The sequence below is a fragment of the Bemisia tabaci genome, chromosome 4 (genome assembly GCF_918797505.1).
Source record: "Bemisia tabaci chromosome 4, PGI_BMITA_v3".
NCBI classification, from domain to species: Eukaryota; Metazoa; Arthropoda; class Insecta; order Hemiptera; family Aleyrodidae; genus Bemisia; species Bemisia tabaci.
This window is the reverse complement of record NC_092796.1, coordinates 26,931,121-26,949,247: the sequence shown is the minus strand read 5'-3', so window position 1 is coordinate 26,949,247 and position 18,127 is coordinate 26,931,121. Positions and strand designations below refer to the sequence as shown.

General features: G+C 41.0%; 1 protein-coding gene across 3 annotated transcripts; it reads left to right on the top strand.

Moving 5' to 3' along the window:
- The first annotated feature begins 318 nt into the window (after window positions 1-318).
- Window positions 319-17,715, top strand: LOC109044553 (putative defense protein 3). Of its 3 annotated transcripts, none has more exons than XM_019062348.2 (4): window positions 319-494; window positions 11,174-11,515; window positions 16,670-16,767; window positions 17,312-17,715. In XM_019062348.2, the coding sequence occupies exons 2-4, from the start codon at window positions 11,189-11,191 to the stop codon at window positions 17,391-17,393; spliced, it is 507 nt and encodes a 168-aa protein (XP_018917893.2). In that variant the 5' UTR covers window positions 319-494; window positions 11,174-11,188; the 3' UTR covers window positions 17,394-17,715. The 3 variants fall into 3 exon arrangements, with proteins under 3 accessions (XP_018917893.2, XP_018917896.2, XP_072155691.1); XM_019062351.2 differs by lacking the exon at window positions 319-494 and adding an exon at window positions 3,984-4,142; XM_072299590.1 differs by lacking the exon at window positions 319-494 and adding an exon at window positions 4,293-4,310.
- The last annotated feature ends 412 nt before the right edge of the window (window positions 17,716-18,127 follow it).

Here is an 18,127-nt window from a genome sequence, read left to right as displayed (position 1 = left end):
GCCAATGATCAAGAGTCCTTTTTCTTGTCAATGTTTTCAAGAGTCTGGACTCTAGATCCAATGTGTTTTTTTTCCCAGTGCGGTTCAATTACAGCACAACAACTGACCCCATTCTGTCGCTTTCCGAGCGAATTTTGGCACCTGCAAAATGCAGCAGGAATGAGGGGTTTCCGCGTGTCCAATTGGCCATTTGATTTTCGCTTTCTGCTACACTTAATTGGGTTGGACGGCGGTGCGTCAAATGAGGATGACAGGGGATCCGCCGGGGGCCCCCACCAATCAGGGCACCGGATCGAGAGTGCACCGGGGGCAAGGCGCTTCCCGATTTGTGCGGATGAAGCCAGTAAGGTTAGGAGCAGTCGCAGCGACCGACATCTCGCTCTGACATCTTCGCAATATTCACCTCCGACCCGCGCGACCTATCCGAGTCCACCTTGACTCAGACCAGCCAACACTCAACCTCCACAGCTTTGCCGCGCGCTCATCCAAATACAGTAAGTCACCAAGTCTAGCGCCCTGTTATTTGTTACGGTGTTATAACTCCATTAATTTTTAATACAGTAGCCGCTCGATAATTCGAAAAGCTCGATAATTCGACGGCGACGCTGACCCCCTTGGGAAAATTGCGTCAATTCGAAAAATTCAGTTTATTTTTACCCCCTCGGTAATTCGAATTTTTCGGTGAGAAAACGGCTTGTGAAAAGCTCTGTAATTCGAAATATCTGTGCCGGGCGCTTTATAATTCAAAGTCTCGAGGTGGTCGTTTTGATGTACGTACATATGCCAATGCCAAACGGACAGAGAACTGAGGAATTTGCGATTAAATCCTCTGATTATCTGATTCGAATTATAGAGCGTTCGGTTCCGCCACTTCGAATTATAGAGCTAATTTGAAACTCTCTTTGTTTCGAATTTTTTCGTAACCGCTCTCCATAATTCGAAATCTCGCCAATTCGAAAACTCGTTATTTCGAAGAAAATCCCTGGTCCACCCAACTTCGAATTATCGAGCGGCTACTGTACCTATGGTATCGGGTTTACGTTTTGCTTATTTGTTTTACTACGTCTGCAGCGAAAACGTCGTATCTCTGTTCCAGATTTAGCGCATTTTTCTCGGAAAAAATATTCCACTGCAAGAAAAGCTCCGAGCATTCGTCCTTTGTATTTTCAGAATAACTGTGTTAGTCCGTTTGGAATTTATGGTGAAAATATAAAGCATTCAGGTGGATAGGTTTGCTAGAGACGGAGCATTTGAAGGAAAGACGTTCAACATCTGGGATGGAGTTACGACGCACGCACGATGGATCGAGTCCATAGGAGAGATCGGACAAAATTTGGAAAATTCGAACGCTTACAACTCCATTTATACAAAACTTTGAGGCTCGAAAAGTGGTTTCATTGGTTTCCTCGTAGAATTTTCTTCTGGAGGCATCCCTTAAAATTTAAATTGTGGTGAAAGAAACATGAAGATTTGCAGTTTTAGTCGAAAATTGCATGTCCGACCTCTCTGATTAACTCGATCCACTGTGCGATGACGTACTTGCTGTGGACGACAGATTAATGGTTTGAAAAAAAAACCCCTTTGACTTCCATTTTCTCATGACTATACTGTTTATTAAATTGGTGTCATCTGATGAAAATATATGCGAAGCTAAATCGGAACCGATCCGAGGTTGTGATATAACTTACAGATTAATAACCGTGCTGCACCTTCATTCTGGAAGGTATACTACAAAACATCATAAATGCAATAATTTTATTCGAAAAAGTGCTGGCCTAGATCTCATGAGATATAATCACATGCACAGTACCACTGCGCCAAGTAAATAAATATTCTAGATCCCTAAGAGCACATCGTGTCCTGAACATTTGAGGACTCGCTCAGTTTTTAGGTGTCAGTTGTTCCCCCATTAAGAAAAAAAAAAGAATAAAAGAAGAAAAAACTGTTGGTTTAAGTATAGGAGATGCACATCTCGAAGTTGCAATTCGACGCTCACGTTTCATCTTTATTTTAAAAAAAAATATTACTACTAGCTCATTTATTTAAGATGTTCTCATCTATTAAAAACTAACAGAAACTTTTAAGGAGATATTTTGGTTCATTTTATATTAAAGTAATGTTAAATAATCGAAAATATTGAAAATTACAATGTAACTACGCATTTTTCGACTTCAGCCATCAATATGTAGTGCATAAATAATCGACCAAATTTTTTCCAATTTTAACCAATCAACCAAAGTAGGGGACATTGCTCCCTTCGCGTCGATGCAGAATACGCCATTAATTACATGCCTCCTATACATTGACTGTTACCTCGATTTCAGCACAGTTAAAGTTTAAAAATTATTAAAAACTTCATAAAATATCCAACTGAATAACGAATGATACTGATTAACGTTTGACGGACAGTTTGACCACCTCAAGTCTGCGAGGTATGGATATACTGAATGCTAATCACTATATCCAAATAAAGACATAAAATTGCACGCAAAAACCAAAAGACGCTTTCGGATCCGATTCAAAGAAATCTCTTCATGCATTAAGTTAGCTTCTCTGCATGACCTTTGCTCCGTAAAGTTTAAATCGTAGTTGGCATCAAGGTAGGATTACACTAAGCACTAAAAAAGGTACATTGTACCCCGTTCCCTCCTCTTTTTCCTACTTCGTCCCTCGAACGAATGAAAAAATGAATCGAATATTTTATACTTCTAATGATTTATTCGTAGAAGATTCCCCTCAGAACTAAAATTTGTCATTTTCTCCATTTGGACAAAGAAGTGACGTCGGTATAAACACTATTTGAGGGAAACAGTAAGCGCATAAAGTTTCTGGAATGAGGAAAAGCGCGAACAAAGCTTTAATCATCTCTCCCATTTGATTACTTAAAAATTAATTGAGGTAGTCTAATATGCAACAAGAGAATATGTGAAAAATCTTGTTTAAGCACCTCCAAGAATTTTTAAGTGGCCTCGAAGTTTCATAGGTATGTTTCTGGGGGAAAACAAAGCTAGTCATGACGCGATCGGAAACTCATATACTCGTATTTCTTTGAGAGTATGTGCTCTACGGCAAGCTAGAGGTATGTTACATCTATATATTCAGTTCTCGAGGCCCATGAACTGAAACTTCAAGTTTCGAATCCTGCATGCGAGGGCTATTGGACATTTTGCAATTTGTAACTACAATATCTGGCTCAGTTTAGAAACGAAGTATGTACCTCAGTTTTTTTACCATGAGTATTTTTACGGAAAAGCCAGATATTGTAGTTCCTAATTGCAAAATACAGTCCAATTATTCAGACATCTCGCAGTCTAGCCGTTGATATTAAAATCCTCACAATCCTCACATGCTCACGGATTTTCATTCAAAACACTACGTAATCGGCGCCTAGCGAGGTGATCCCGAAAATTTAATATGAAAAATTTACACGCAATTAATTGTTCATCCAAAATTCATCACAAAACGTAAATTTGAGGTAGGTTAGAATGGACCGTGACATAATTTTTAAGGAGGCGCAGACCTGCATGACGGGTGCGTTACATGGAAGGGGGGAGGGGTAAAAACCCGATTACCAGTGTAACGTATTTTATGAACGGCCACTTATCCGCGGTTTACAGTTACACCCCCCCCCCCCCGGCGCAGTTTTCGACTGTTCATTCTGTTTCTGGACCAAATGTTTCTGTTTCTGGTTCTGACGTAATGAACAGGTGTTCATTACGACAAATCTTGATCGTCCTATTTTGAGATTGGCTCACGCTGTTTTTTTCATACTGCCATCTCTTTCCATTTTTCTTTTTTCAAAAAATCACCTCTTTTTAAGATAATTTTGGGGGGGGGGGGGTACAGATCGTCATTCATGAGCGAGCTTGGAGGTTACTCACACTTCAACCGAGATTTACGGATGCGCTGAGAGTGAGCGGCGCATATCAGGGAAGAGAGGAGGGGGTAGGTTGGTAGAATTAAAGCGACTGACTTGCTGATTCAGGACAGGTCGGTCAGGGCAACAAAGCGCTTCAATTGATTTGACCTAGGTACTGAAGATGTTTGAATTTTATTCGTTGTTTCGATGTTGATAAAGCAAGTCGCTTGCGGAAATTAGTATACCGGCAAAGTTTTGCGCTCTACCCAGCTCTACCAATAAAGTAAGTACTACAGTGTACCTTGCAATTAGCCTCCAATCACAGTTCTTGGAAGTACTTTATTTCAAGCCGCGGCTGTGTTGAATTTCAGACAGGATTGCCACGTTCCGCAGCAGAAAAAAGTTTAAGGTGACATTGCATTACGCGGAAAAATTTTCACAGCAATTTACGGTAACTTTTATTTATTTGATTATTTTTTAACACACATTGATAGAAGAAGAGGAGAAAGAAAGGAAAAGCTAGTGAATTTACTGCGCTCAATGTTAATAGTGATCTCAGTTTATTGGAATGATTTTGATTGACCATATTTGACGGTGCGTATTTTTAAAGTGCGGCTTCAACAAAATTATACTTCATTAAAGAATTACAATCCTGACGGCAATGACCTTTAAAAAACAATTTTTTTAAGCATTTAATAAAGCTCTGAATATACTCGTTGTAGGAAACCCTTTTTGGTAACTTTTTGAATAAATCTGACTATTTTTGAAATTTACGTAAAACTGCAGCTTTAAACAAAAAAATTACATTTAGTATGAAGATTTCATTGACGATGATGAAGTTTGATTTGAATTTGATTGAAGTTTTTTCTACGCTCCATGTCGATGAAACCATGTATCGCACAAAAATAGAGAATTGCCATTGTATTAAAAGATAAAAAATAATCTATGTGTGTTATGTCCTGCTTTGTCCAAATTAGTTCGTCCCAAAACAGACAAAGTTTCTTTTTGAGTGAGCAAGGCATTGTAACATTGGTGCACATCAAATTAGCTTCTTTTGACACACGTTGCGGGAGGCATTTTTGCTTGCTTTTGTTTAAGACTGGACCAACAACAGAGCATGCGCTGAGCTCACGTAAAGTGATTTATCAAAGTTTTAGACTCGTTGAATAGGTTTCTTTCATCCTCATTTCTTTACACTCTGGTTTAAGAATAAAGAACGATGTATTTCTTCTTGGAGGGATTCAAATTTGAGCAAAAGAAAACACAAAATAATACGGTCTAGATGTATGCCCATTAGCTCCTGGTAAAAATTGGCGATACGAGCTGCGTTTCAAAATACCATAGGAGTTCTTATAGCCGACTAAAAAAGGCTACTGAAAATCATATAGCTGGCTGTAGAAAGCGGAGCAAATCATATGGCCGGGCTATACGAAGCTATAAAAAAGTATACAGTCGGGCTATAGTTCCTATCGCCGGGCTTTACACTTTATCGCGATTGGCTATAAAAGGCTATAAGAAATTGTGTAGAAATTCGTGTGCTTTGGAAATCATTAGGTTTTTTACGAAACTACCTTAATGTTTACAAAACACACATTATATTTTCCTTTAAACATATTGTTTTTCCATCAATTAAAATGAGATGGTCCATACAGAGTGTACAAACATTTCAAAATCATGAGTTGAAAAACGCTGACTCCGCGAGATTAAATATTAGAGCCTAACACAAAGCGAAGCGGCGGCGCACTGGCGCCTTCAAACCTAACAGGGATACTTCACGCATTGCGCGGCGACGCACTAGCGCCTACAAACCTAACAGGGATACTTCTCGCATTGCGCAATGCGTGAAGTATCCCTGTTAGGTTTGTAGGCGCCAATGCGCGTTTCGCGCTCTCTGCCCGCCCGCCGCGCCGCAGCGTGCCACGGCGTATGAAGCAACTATTTCACACCAGAGGTATTGCACAGTATCATAAGAAATTGAAGGCGCTCCAACATATTAAGAATGACAGGCATCCTTCAAAAGTACGGAGCTTTTCTCGCAAAATAAATCAGGATTCTACGGCACAAAAAGAGAGCGGTAGTCCAAAAACTAATTAAGTCCTAGTATCCGTATTTAGTAACGTTTAGCATAAACTTTATCGTCTGGCTGTTGCTTAATCGCTATCGGCTATAAAAGGCTATAAGAAATTGTACAGCCGACTACAGAAGGGTCATTCCACGTCAACTGTGCCAGGCTCGGAACCCGACCCCCTCCGATTTGGCTGAAAATTGGTATACGGGGTCTTTACATCATTATAAGAAACTAATTTGAAGGGTTTTCCCATCCGACGCCCCGTTCGCGAGATATCGACCCCCAAAGATGGGGTGAATTTTAGCGATATTCAAAAACGCCCGTTTTAGCGATTCTCATTTTCTCGACTTCCCTCTCTTTAACTCTCCATAGCGAGACTCTGTATCAATCCATCATACTTTGAAAGAGTGTTTCTAGACCAGTTTTTCATGTAGATTCTGAATATGCCATCGAAATTTAGCTAAAAATTATTCTAATGGCCGTAATTTAGGGTTTTTTAAAATTTACGATTTTTTCGCCATTCAATGTTCAAACTCAATTATCTAAAAAACAGTCACTCCGATTTTCGATTTTTTTTTTATACTTCAAGCTTAGGATATATACTTTTGGTTGATATACTTTTTTCGATAGTAATCGGACGGTTAAGGGCCTAAAAAAATTCAAATAGGCCAAAAAAGGTCAAAAATTGGTAAAAAAGGACGATTTTTTCACATGTTAATCCACATATTTCGATAATGAACTCTTCAATTGTCGATATTTTTTCCCACTTTACCCTCTATCATGTATAAAATCAGACTGTCAACGCTTTCCATACATGCACCGATCGATTAACGGCCTGATGGAAACCGGAAACCGACCGAAAATCCTCGAAATTGACGCAAAAAGACGATTTTTCACACCGTAACCTATGCATTCCATGGATTGTAACTGCAATTTCCAATTTTCTCTCTCTATTTCAATCTTAAGGTGTATACTTTCGAGTAATAAACCCTTACTAACGTGCATCGATGGGACACGGAACCATACGGAAATGAAAACCGGCCGGAAATGCTCAAAAATGACGGGCGAAGGCGATTTATTACACGGGAACCGATGCATCTCATGAATAGTCACTGAAATTTTCATTTTTTTCTCTTTACTTCAAACTTATAGTGTAATATTCCTAGTACTTAACACTAATAAAAGTGCATTGATTTGTTACGGAGGTGAATGGAAATGGCAACCGGCCGGAAATGCTAAAAAAAGGCGGGATTTCCCACGGTAATCCGAGCATCTCATGAATAGTCACTGCGATTTCCACTTTTCTTTTCTGTTCTTCAAACTTAAGGTGTACTTTTAAAAAGCTTACATTACAAATTATCCATTTATTGGTAAAATATATAAAAAAATCAAATTAGAAATAGACCGGAAACTCTACCCCCCCCCCCCCCCCAAAAGGCGATAAATTACGTTTTATATGTGGAGTTGATTTGAATCGATGATATAATTTAAAGGAGCCGATGCCAGCATCATAAAAATCGCCGATTATAAACTTGACGGCGGAAAAATATGATACTCTTCATCGGTCCTTGGAAGGACCTCTCTAAAGGTGGAGGCAGCCTGACACTCCTTTCAAAAAAGTTAGAAGCCAAGATAACTAACTCAGAATTACACCCCTACGGCTTCTGAATAGAGGCGATGAAGAACGGCCAGCCCCGATCGATTCAAATGAATCAGATCCTTTTTGCCATGCGAGTAACGACTTTCGAAGAAAGTTGTCCTTACACGTCCGGGATCTGAATCAATGAACGGATCAAAGGAGTTAATGAGGATAACTTTGGGTCCTCGTGGGCGGCAGACGTCCTCCAGCCAACGATTCACCAAAGCAATCTCCTCATTAACCCGGCGAGGAAGGCGAGGAATCGGTGGAATTTTGGCGACTACGATTCGTCCGAAATTTCTACGGGCGAAATCAAGGAGAGCAACGAAATTCTTTTTGAAGTGCCCTACAGACACTCCGCGAAGAAAATCGTTGGTACCCGCCAAGAGGAACAGCGTATCATTCGAGTGATATCCTTGGGGATTCCGTTTCACATGATCCCGAAGAATGCCTTTTAACCAGGGATTCGTCGGGAGCTGTGAAACAGAAGCACCACTAACTGCTAATGAAATGCTATTTTTTATTGGAAAGAGTCGATTCAGCCGAACCGTTTGACTACCTCCAATAAAAACATGCATGATTAACAGTTTCGAAAATAAATACCACTAAAATGATACTTGGAAGAAGAAAGAGGAACGAGCAATGAGGGAGAAGTGAGGATCAAGGATATGAAAACAGGAGTGACGGGACTAGAGCAAAGGTGCGCGTGTCAAGCCACTCTCGACGGTACTGGCGAGAGATATGGATACATCTCCAGACAGCGCGGCGCGTGCTCTGACCTTGAAGTCTGGAAACTTCTGGAAGGGAGGAACGCTTCACTGCGCCTGCGCAGATATTCTACCAGCTGACCGTGCGTTGCGTTCTCGTGACCCACTGTTCATTCATTCAGCTTCGTTACCCCCAAGGTTACTACGCTCGCTTCATTCACAACCCTGAGATTTGACTTTTTGCTCATTGCTCTCCAGTTTTTGGCTTTGTATAATCTGTATTTGCACATTTTTTTTTGGTTTCCACTACGCATCAGTGTATGTGGTATTTTTTTGGAGAGGTAGATTCATATTTCAGTTCCTCCAATCTTCTCCCTCCTGAGCTATAAAAAAGAGAAGGTGACTCAGAGTAACTGCCCCCGGGGTCGGCCTCTTCCTTCTCTTTTAATCATTGAGCTCATAAGTCAGGTGATTTGACCGTCTTTGGTGCGTCGTGATAGAGTGACAGCTTTGGTTTTTATCGCTCTCTGCAGTTTTTCTTTTTTGATTGGTTTTCATGCAAGTTTTTGGCTTTGTATAATCTGTATTTGCACATTTTTTTTTGGTTTCCACTACGCATCAGTGTATGTGGTATTTTTTTGGAGAGGTAGATTCATATTTCAGTTCCTCCAATCTTCTCCCTCCTGAGCTATAAAAAAGAGAAGGTGACTCAGAGTAACTGCCCCCGGGGTCGGCCTCTTCCTTCTCTTTTGATTGAGCTCAGTGGATAAGTATGGCCTCCCATGATGCGGTCAGGTCAAGTCAAGACCTTAGGTTCCTCTTCTTTTCCTACAACTCTGGTTTCTATGGTTTCATGGTTTTGTTCTTTACTCAACTTCATTTATATCGTCGCTTTTTCTTTGGTTTAAATCCACTCTTCAAATTTGGGATTCTGAGTTTTCCAGCAAATAAATTATAAGGGTGTATGGAAAGGCAGCGTGATGTCTCACCCTTTTTCAAATTTTAGCTTTTACTTTTTTGCAATATTTATCGTCAATCTTAATGAAGGACATTTTCTTCTTGCACGTAAATCAGGTCCAAGTCAAACCTCCATTTCTTATTCGAACTATCGGCCTTATTTTATTGTAACTATTGCTGGGATTCTCAGTCAAGTCGAAGTCTAAGGCACACTTGGTCCCTAATTGGACATCGTCCGCCGACGGATTCCCCTCAACCTCCTCCACGTGAGAAAAAAAAAAAAAAAAAAAAAAAAAAAAAAGCTAGGGCTTGCTGTTTTTCATCGCCTCTATTCAGAAGCCGTAGAGGTGTATTTCTAAGTTAGTTATCTTGGCTTCTAACTTTTTTGAAAGGAGTGTCAGGCTGCCTCCACCTTTAGAAACGTGCAAACGGGACGTAATTTTCGAACGCATGCTCCCCTGACTATATGCAATAAATCGCCTTCGCCCGTCATTTTTGAGCATTTCCGGCCGGTTTTCATTTCCGTATGGTTCCGTGTCCCATCGATGCACGTTAGTAAGGGTTTATTACTCGAAAGTATACACCTTAAGATTGAAATAGAGAGAGAAAATTGGAAATTGCAGTTACAATCCATGGAATGCATAGGTTACGGTGTGAAAAATCGTCTTTTTGCGTCAATTTCGAGGATTTTCGGTCGGTTTCCGGTTTCCATCAGGCCGTTAATCGATCGGTGCATGTATGGAAAGCGTTGACAGTCTGATTTTATACATGATAGAGGGTAAAGTGGGAAAAAATATCGACAATTGAAGAGTTCATTATCGAAATATGTGGATTAACATGTGAAAAATCGTCCTTTTTTACCAATTTTTGACCTTTTTTGGCCTATTTGAATTTTTTTAGGCCCTTAACCGTCCGATTACTATCGAAAAAAGTATATCAACCAAAAGTATATATCCTAAGCTTGAAGTATAAAAAAAAAATCGAAAATCGGAGTGACTGTTTTTTAGATAATTGAGTTTGAACATTGAATGGCGAAAAAATCGTAAATTTTAAAAAACCCTAAATTACGGCCATTAGAATAATTTTTAGCTAAATTTCGATGGCATATTCAGAATCTACATGAAAAACTGGTCTAGAAACACTCTTTCAAAGTATGATGGATTGATACAGAGTCTCGCTATGGAGAGTTAAAGAGAGGGAAGTCGAGAAAATGAGAATCGCTAAAACGGGCGTTTTTGAATATCGCTAAAATTCACCCCATCTTTGGGGGTCGATATCTCGCGAACGGGGCGTCGGATGGGAAAACCCTTCAAATTAGTTTCTTATAATGATGTAAAGACCCCGTATACCAATTTTTAGCCAAATCGGAGGGGGTCGGGTTCCGAGCCTGGCACAGTTGACGTGGAATGACCCAGAAGCTATTGGAAATCTTACAGCCGGCTTTAGGTTTACAGTATTTTGGAACACACATTCTACTGCCAATTTTTACCAGAGCACAGCACCTTTCCAGAAGCAGAATGTAAATTTTTCAGGGAGCCCAAGGCCTCCAACCACCTCATCTCTCTATCTCTCCCCCCCCCCCCCCCACTCTATTTGATCGAGTCAATAATAAAAAAAATCCTATGATTCAAAGATGCATGGGTAAAAAAGTAAATTGAAATCTTGTCGCCATGCGTGGATGGGTGACACAATTAGGTAATTGACACATATCAATGGTCATTGTGCGAAATCGCGTACCTCCAAGTACGTCAAAATATAGAATCACTGTTGCTGGACGCTTCTTGGCCTCCTGAATGCATCCCTGAAAGTTTAAAAAATTTCATGAAATTTCGTGAAAATTCACGGGAATAAATTTCATGAAAATTCCCATATTTGGCCACAGCTGCTAAGGCACACCACTTTAAAATCAACATAATTACTCCTACTACAAATATTTGTTTCAGTTATTACTGCAAAAAATGAAGTGTGTATTGCTGCTGTGGCTATGCGCCCTGGTGGCCGTGTCGTTCGGATACAAGACCGGTGCCCCGGCTAGTCAGTGCGAGAGCATGACCCCGGGTCACAAGGACTCGAAACCGCAAACCAGCCCCAACCCTTACACCGTCACCGTCACCAAGAACAAAATCACACCGGGGGAGAAAATCTCCCTCCGAATCCGTGGACTCAATGACGAGAAGGAGATACTCAGGGGGTTCCTCATCCAGGGACGCCACAACAATATTCCCGTCGGCAAATTCACGTCCTCTCTCAGCTTGAAGCTCCTGGATTGTGCAGGAGGCAAGCAGGTGAGCGCCTTTTTATCTTTTTTTTTTCTTCTTCGTTTACTTTGCAAGAGCAACTATCCGACGAATTAAAGCGAGAATGCTTAAGGTGATTCGATGGACGCCATATTTCGTGTCAGAACGGCATGCGATATATAGCATCAATTGGTTCCATTTTTTTAGCTACCCGTCATTTTTCTCGAATTTTGAGATCGCAATTCTGTTGTCAGGAGACTAAAGCACTCTTTTACCAATTTTAACAAGGAAATTCAACGTAATAAAGGCGTGTTTTTTTAGAGAGAAAGCATCGCATTCGATACTGATATCGAAACTGCACTCGAATGCGATATTTTCTCTCTGAAAAAACCACGCCTTCATTACGTTGAATTTCTTCGTTAAAATTGGTAAGTGAGTGCTTTAGTCTCCTGACAACAGAATTGCGATCTCAAAATTCGAGAAAAATGACGGGTAGCTAAAAAAATGGAACCAATTGATGCGATATATCGCATGCCGTTCTGACACAAAATATGGCGTCCATCGAATCACCTTAAAACGCATTTAAATGAAATAATATGTTTGAATAGTGTAAATGGGTACTGCTTGCAAAGCAATGAACTAGTATTATGCTGACAAGTTCACTGGAATCAAAACCTTCATCTGAGAGACTTGAGCTTTATTATAGCAGCATGAAAAGACATTGGCAAGAGCAGAACAGGATGCTCCTCCGCTTGCCGTCTCATTTTTTCCAACCCGAGGGGTGGGAGAGGCTACTGTGCAGGGTGAAAATTTGGATACCCAACGAGAGAGCGCCTTCAATTCTCTCCGTATGCAACGCAGACATCCACCGAGCACGAATAGTTGCATGCAGGCCTTGCATCCACCTCGTGTCGCGTCGGCCGAGATATTGCGGGAAGACATGTGAAGAAGGATAAGTTGTGATATGATGTGATGTGTGTGCGCAATGATATTATACTGATACCGTGCTGATAGCATGTAAAATGATCGGCCGATTCACATTATGATATTATTCTGATCAACTTCAGGTACTGGAGTACCTCGATAGAGAGAGGATGGACTTCTCGCCCCTACACTTATCATGGAGCGCCTTAGGCCCCAAAAATGGCGGCACTTTGTTTTGGTTTGATAAAGGGAGGGGGGTGGGGGGGTCATTGCCAACTTTTGACGTACCACCAGCCGCATTTGCTATCAACCTTACTATATCCAAGATGATTTTTCTCGAAAATAGCTTACGATTAGCCGCAAAACTTTGCAAACTTGTCGTAACAATGCATTTGAATGGAGTTCGCGGTGCAAAATGCAAATCAAACTACATTTTAAGTCATTTTTTATACATCTACTTACAGCTTCCGCCATTTTTGGGTCCCAAGAGCTCCATGCAGCTTAAAATGGAAGAGTCAATTTAAACTCATAGCCATATGACAATACTCTCTCCACCAAGGCACTCTAGCCTTTACCAGGGAGACTTCCAGTCCGGTGGTTCTGCTTAGTTTTTCTCGAAATACCTTAAACATACCTACGTTGTGCTATGTTGAGTCAGCATTAGATTTCATTAGAGTTGTGAGATTTTTGTTTTGCTTAGACAAGAAGAATTTCACTTCCGCTAACTGATGTTTATTTGTAGTCGAAATCGAGCGGAACTCACAATCAGCGATCAACGAGCAGAAGACGTAAGGAGCTATTATCCCTCTAGCGGACCCGACGCCAGTAGCGTGGCGTGCTTTGCGAAAAATCGATTGATCTGCCATTTAAACCTACAGAAAAGGATCGATAAAACGTTGTTCGCAGCAAACACCTTAACAATCGATTCTTTACCATATCTTCAAATGGGGGAAAATCGATGATCGATCATTCACGCTTCGCCGCTGCGACGATCGCCGAATCCGCGAGACGGATCACGAGGGGCAAGACGGTCTCTTAACGGTTGACAGCCCCGGAGAATCCGGAAAACCCAAGTGCGATCCGCAACCAACAAACCGACGTATTTTCGCAATTAACGCCTAAGTACTTCAACGGCGACGAAGTGGCTAAACAGTACATTCGGACGGAAATGAAAATGAACCGGCGGCGCTCGGCGGCTCCACCCGCGCCTCGCCGCACAGTGGATCGAGTCAATTGGAGAGGTCGGACGTGAAATTTTTGATTAAAACTGCAAATGTTGATGTTTATTTCGCCACATTTTAAACTTTTAAGGGTGCTGCTTGAAGAGGATTTCACGAAAAAACCAATGAAGCCACTATTAGAACCTCCAAATGGAGATGTTGCATGTGTGAGGAATTTGTGATTTGACTATTGATTCTCATGTAAAAGTTCACGAGAAACACGATGGTGCCACTGGTTTTCTCTGATATCAACTCCCAAGCTCAAAAAAAGCTCTCAAGTTGAGGCCAAAATGGAGAGGATATCCCACGCTATCCTGAGAGTCCACCTCTACATCAAGACGAACTCTCCATGCAAAAGATAGGGAGCAAATACATTGACAGGGCTGCCACTTTATTTGGGAACTCTAAAACTGAAAACACGGCATCACTGCTAATGTATTGCTCCCTATCTTTGCATGGAGAGTTCGTCTTGATGTAGAGGTGGACTCTCAGGATAGCGTGGGATATCCCCTTCATTTTGACCTCAACTTGAGAGCTTTTTTGAGCTTGGGAGTTGATTTCAGAGAAAACCAGTGACACCATCATGTTTCTCGTGAACTTTTACATTAGAATCACCAGTCAAATCGCAAATTCCTCACACATGCAACATCTCCATTGCAAGAGGTGCTTTAGGGGAAGAATTTCGCGAGAATACCAACGAAGCCACTTTTGGAACCTCAAAGTTTCGTATAAACTGAGTTGTAAGCCAAATTTTGTCCGATCGCTCCTATTGACTCGACACTGTGCGGCGCTGGCTCATCGCATTTTTGCGACGGACCGGGTGTTTGTCCAACGATTAAAATTAATCATTTCGCAACGCTGCGCAGCCTGGGAGCTGTCATCGGGCTCATCGGCTTCGCTCTCGTTGGCCTTGGGAATCAGCGGCGCTTATGTCCTCGGCCGGGTCCAGTTTTGCCCGACGTTACCAGATCTACGCACTGCGCAGGAGGTGGTTAGGTCGAGGAGTCGCCTAATAGGGTGACCTGTACTGCCGTGCTAAGGAGGAACGCCGTATGAGCCTTCAGACGTTGCCATATTTCCTTCAAGAAAAACCAAATTTACTGGGAAAATTTTGAGTACTTTTCCTCAAATTTTTCAGTGAATTTTATTCACGATTTTATCTCAAATATCTGAAAATTTCAAAGAAAAATATGCATAACTTTTTTCATAAATACATGTTTTATATCGAAGTTCGATCACAGGCATGGCCGGATTTACTTAATTGCCGCCCATGGGCCGCCTGAATTTTCCCGCCCCCTTCTCATTCGTTTTGAAACATCAATAAAAACCATCAAGTGAACGTGCCGGAGGGAGAGGGGTGCGTAAAGTGCGTTTACCTACTCGTGTTGGATACGTTTTTTGCGGAAGCTCTGTCAACACTACTGACAAAATTTCACGGAACTTGGCACGAAAGTTAAGTTCCGTAAACCTATCTCTGTGTAGACAAGGTCCTTCATTAATAAGAAATGAACCAAAAAATTATGAAAGAACAAACATAAATGTGGTTCAATAATTTTGACTTCCGCCGCGCCGCGCTGATCGCACTTCCTTTGGCGCAATGCGTGAAGTATTCCTGCAGTCTAGTAGGCTCTATGCATTTCACGCCAACCGCTCCTGACCGCACTGTGTTTGGCGTAATGGGTGAAGTATTCATGCGGTCTTGTAGGCGCTAATATGTGTTACATGCCGACCGCCGCGGCGAGGGCTTGTCCTTTTCATTTCAAGTCCTCGTTATCATTCCTCTCTGCGCTGAGCTCCGGGCCAAATTGCATGTTTAGTTCCTCTCTTAACTCGACTAACTGAAGATGCTGTCTCTAGTATCACCGAAAAACGACAAAATTAGAAATTACTATGCTCTCAGGAAAGAGAGATTTTGTCCCCTTTTCTCGTTGATAATTTTTTTTCTGAATCCGCGATTTTTTATACCTACATTTAAAAAAAGTGCAAAATTTGTCGCAATGGGCCGCGGCCCATGTGACCACCCCCTTAATCCGGCCCTGATCATAGGTAAACCGGACGTTCGATCACACAAACCGAATAGTTGGGGTGATGTGGGACACCGAACGTTCGTTTCACATGCAGTGAGAGAAAAGTTTAGAGCATGAGACCCGAAGTTGAGGTCATATAGATCTCTGAAGTTTCTTGGCCCCCCTGATACCGGAAAGTCTGGTTGTTAAGAATATTTGCTCGCAGCAGTGTGTCACTTCCGTCCGTCTCGGCAAGGAACACGCGATTGATTACTCGCCTCACTGCGTGTCTCCCATTCTGCCAAGTTTCAGAGTTCGCCTTCAATAACCGTGGTGGCAATTTGTGCGGCTTGAGAGCATGGATAGTTGTTCGCTTTGTCCAGGCAAAGAGCACACGTCGATTAGTCGATGTCAAATATCGATGACCGAAGTGCGAGACCACGTAACTCCGTTTGCGACGTTGCAAACTTCCTGTCATACTTTATTTTTGCTTGGGAAAACTAGGAAACATAATTTCTTGAAACATTCCCTGATTTTTCTCCTCGCTCTGTTAGCATAAAATGCTGTAAGTATAAATTAATTCAAGCTGTAAGCTGTTACCTTGCTTCTCTTCGAAAAAATCAACTAGGAGCGGATATTTTGGGACACCTCAATGGAGATGCGTGGTTCCGTACTTTAGGCATCGATATGTTACCTAGGACATGCTTCTGCATTGAAACCAATGATCGACTTATGCCGGAGAAGGCGCGGGAAAATTGACCAGATCAACTGACTTCCAGAATCATCCAAGCACTGTTGCCAAGTGGGAGACGCGAATCAGCACAACAAATGTTCTAGCTATCCCACGCACTCGCATGTGCGAAGTTCAATTTTACGCACTCCAGCAGGCACCTACTTAATAATGTTTCAACACGTGGTGCTTTAGATATCTTAGACTCGGCACAAGGAGCAAATTAGTTGTAAATAATATTTGTCAAAAATGACTAGATAATGCATGATTGGCTGTAAATTTAAAAGTGTTCTTAAATTCACCATTTGAAAATTGTTCACAGAATGCAGCAACCCACTCGAGTGTAGCAAATAGAACTGGAGTGAGTATGTTCTGGACAGCACCCACTGATGTTACAACACCAATGGTCGTTAACTTTGTGTAAGTTGGTTTGTTTCCCCTGTTGAATCCTGATTCGCTCAACTTAGTGGTTTCGAGGGTAAAATTTTTAAAGTTTTTTTTAGGAGTTTTGATCTGCGCAGTGAAATGAAAACTAAACAAAAAAAAATTAATTTAGACAATTCCCATAGTTTTCACATCGCCTTTCCTTCTTAATTGTAGTGCTAGGATTAGCTTCTGATGTTCAACAAATTTTAGAACTCCTCTCATGTAGATACCTCATTAAATACATGCTTGATCGATCCTATTTACCCTATTTGACACACAAAATAGAAAGGCTCAGGGCAGGGGTAAGTGTCAGAGAAAACTGAAAATTTAGTATGACACAATTTTTTGGCCAATTGAAACATTTCATGGCTTCCATAAAATATTGATGGAAAAAAATATATGATCATCAAATATTTACAGGAATGATGCGAATCGAAGTGCACTAAATAATGTTACATAGATTTATTACTGTTTATTGTCATCTCAGAGAAAATTTATAATTGTTGGATATTACACGATACTTTTTCCTTTGTTTCAGGGCGACAGTTGTGAAGGATTATAAAACATATTGGGTTAAGACACCCATGGCCAATGTGACAGTGACACCAGGAAAAGCCTAAAGCAAGCAAAAAAGCTATCTGCTATGCAGATTGGCTCTGCGGGCTTTAGCCACAGAGTCTCGTTGAAGAAAGATCTCTTTTTGAGAGAACTCCTTTTAGAAAATAAGCATGTCTCCTTAATTTATTTACTTTCTTTCCAATTGATTATATGTTCCTGCTCTGTGAAAAATGAACACTTGCTGAATATATTTAGGATGTAAGAAAATTCAGAGCATTATATTGGGTGACATCATCTTCGAGCGAGCATGAATGTGTGATCAATTGGCATTGATATTAATTCCTAATGTTAAATTAAAGTTTTTACTGTTATGTTCCTAAAGAACACAGATGATATTCACAATTATTTTCCGTGTTGTGACCGCGTTTTGGCAGAGCAGGGATCTTGGTCTGTTTCGAGTCAAAATTTGGAACTAAAAGTCAAACTGGAACTGGAAGTTAAAATTATGGCACTTGGAAAAATTTCATCAATATTTGTGCTTTTGGCGATTGGAAGATTGATTCTTTTTGAAAATATGCGCCAATTTTCGGAACCTCCTCTGGAAGAAATACTATCCTAAATTATTTGATTCTAAGAACTCAGATTCCTTCTCTCCCAGATGCGGTCAGTATATCCCGTATATCCAGAAGGATATTCTTCTGCCCCACGAAAAGCAGCAGCTCTGTTGCTTAATATTTTTACTTATGAATCCTGAAGCAAATTCTAGGTAAATAGCATACAACAGTAGCTTTCATAA

What these genes read in the sequence shown, in the direction of transcription:
- LOC109044553 (XM_019062348.2), top strand. Translation starts at nt 11,189, where the DNA reads ATGAAGTGTGTATTGCTGCTGTGGCTATGCGCCCTGGTGGCCGTGTCG. An exon ending in ATTGTGCAGGAGGCAAGCAG is followed by an intron (nt 11,516 to 16,669) that starts GTGAGCGCCTTT and finishes AATTGTTCACAG; the next exon opens with AATGCAGCAACCCACTCGAG. An exon ending in CCAATGGTCGTTAACTTTGT is followed by an intron (nt 16,768 to 17,311) that starts GTAAGTTGGTTT and finishes CCTTTGTTTCAG; the next exon opens with GGCGACAGTTGTGAAGGATT.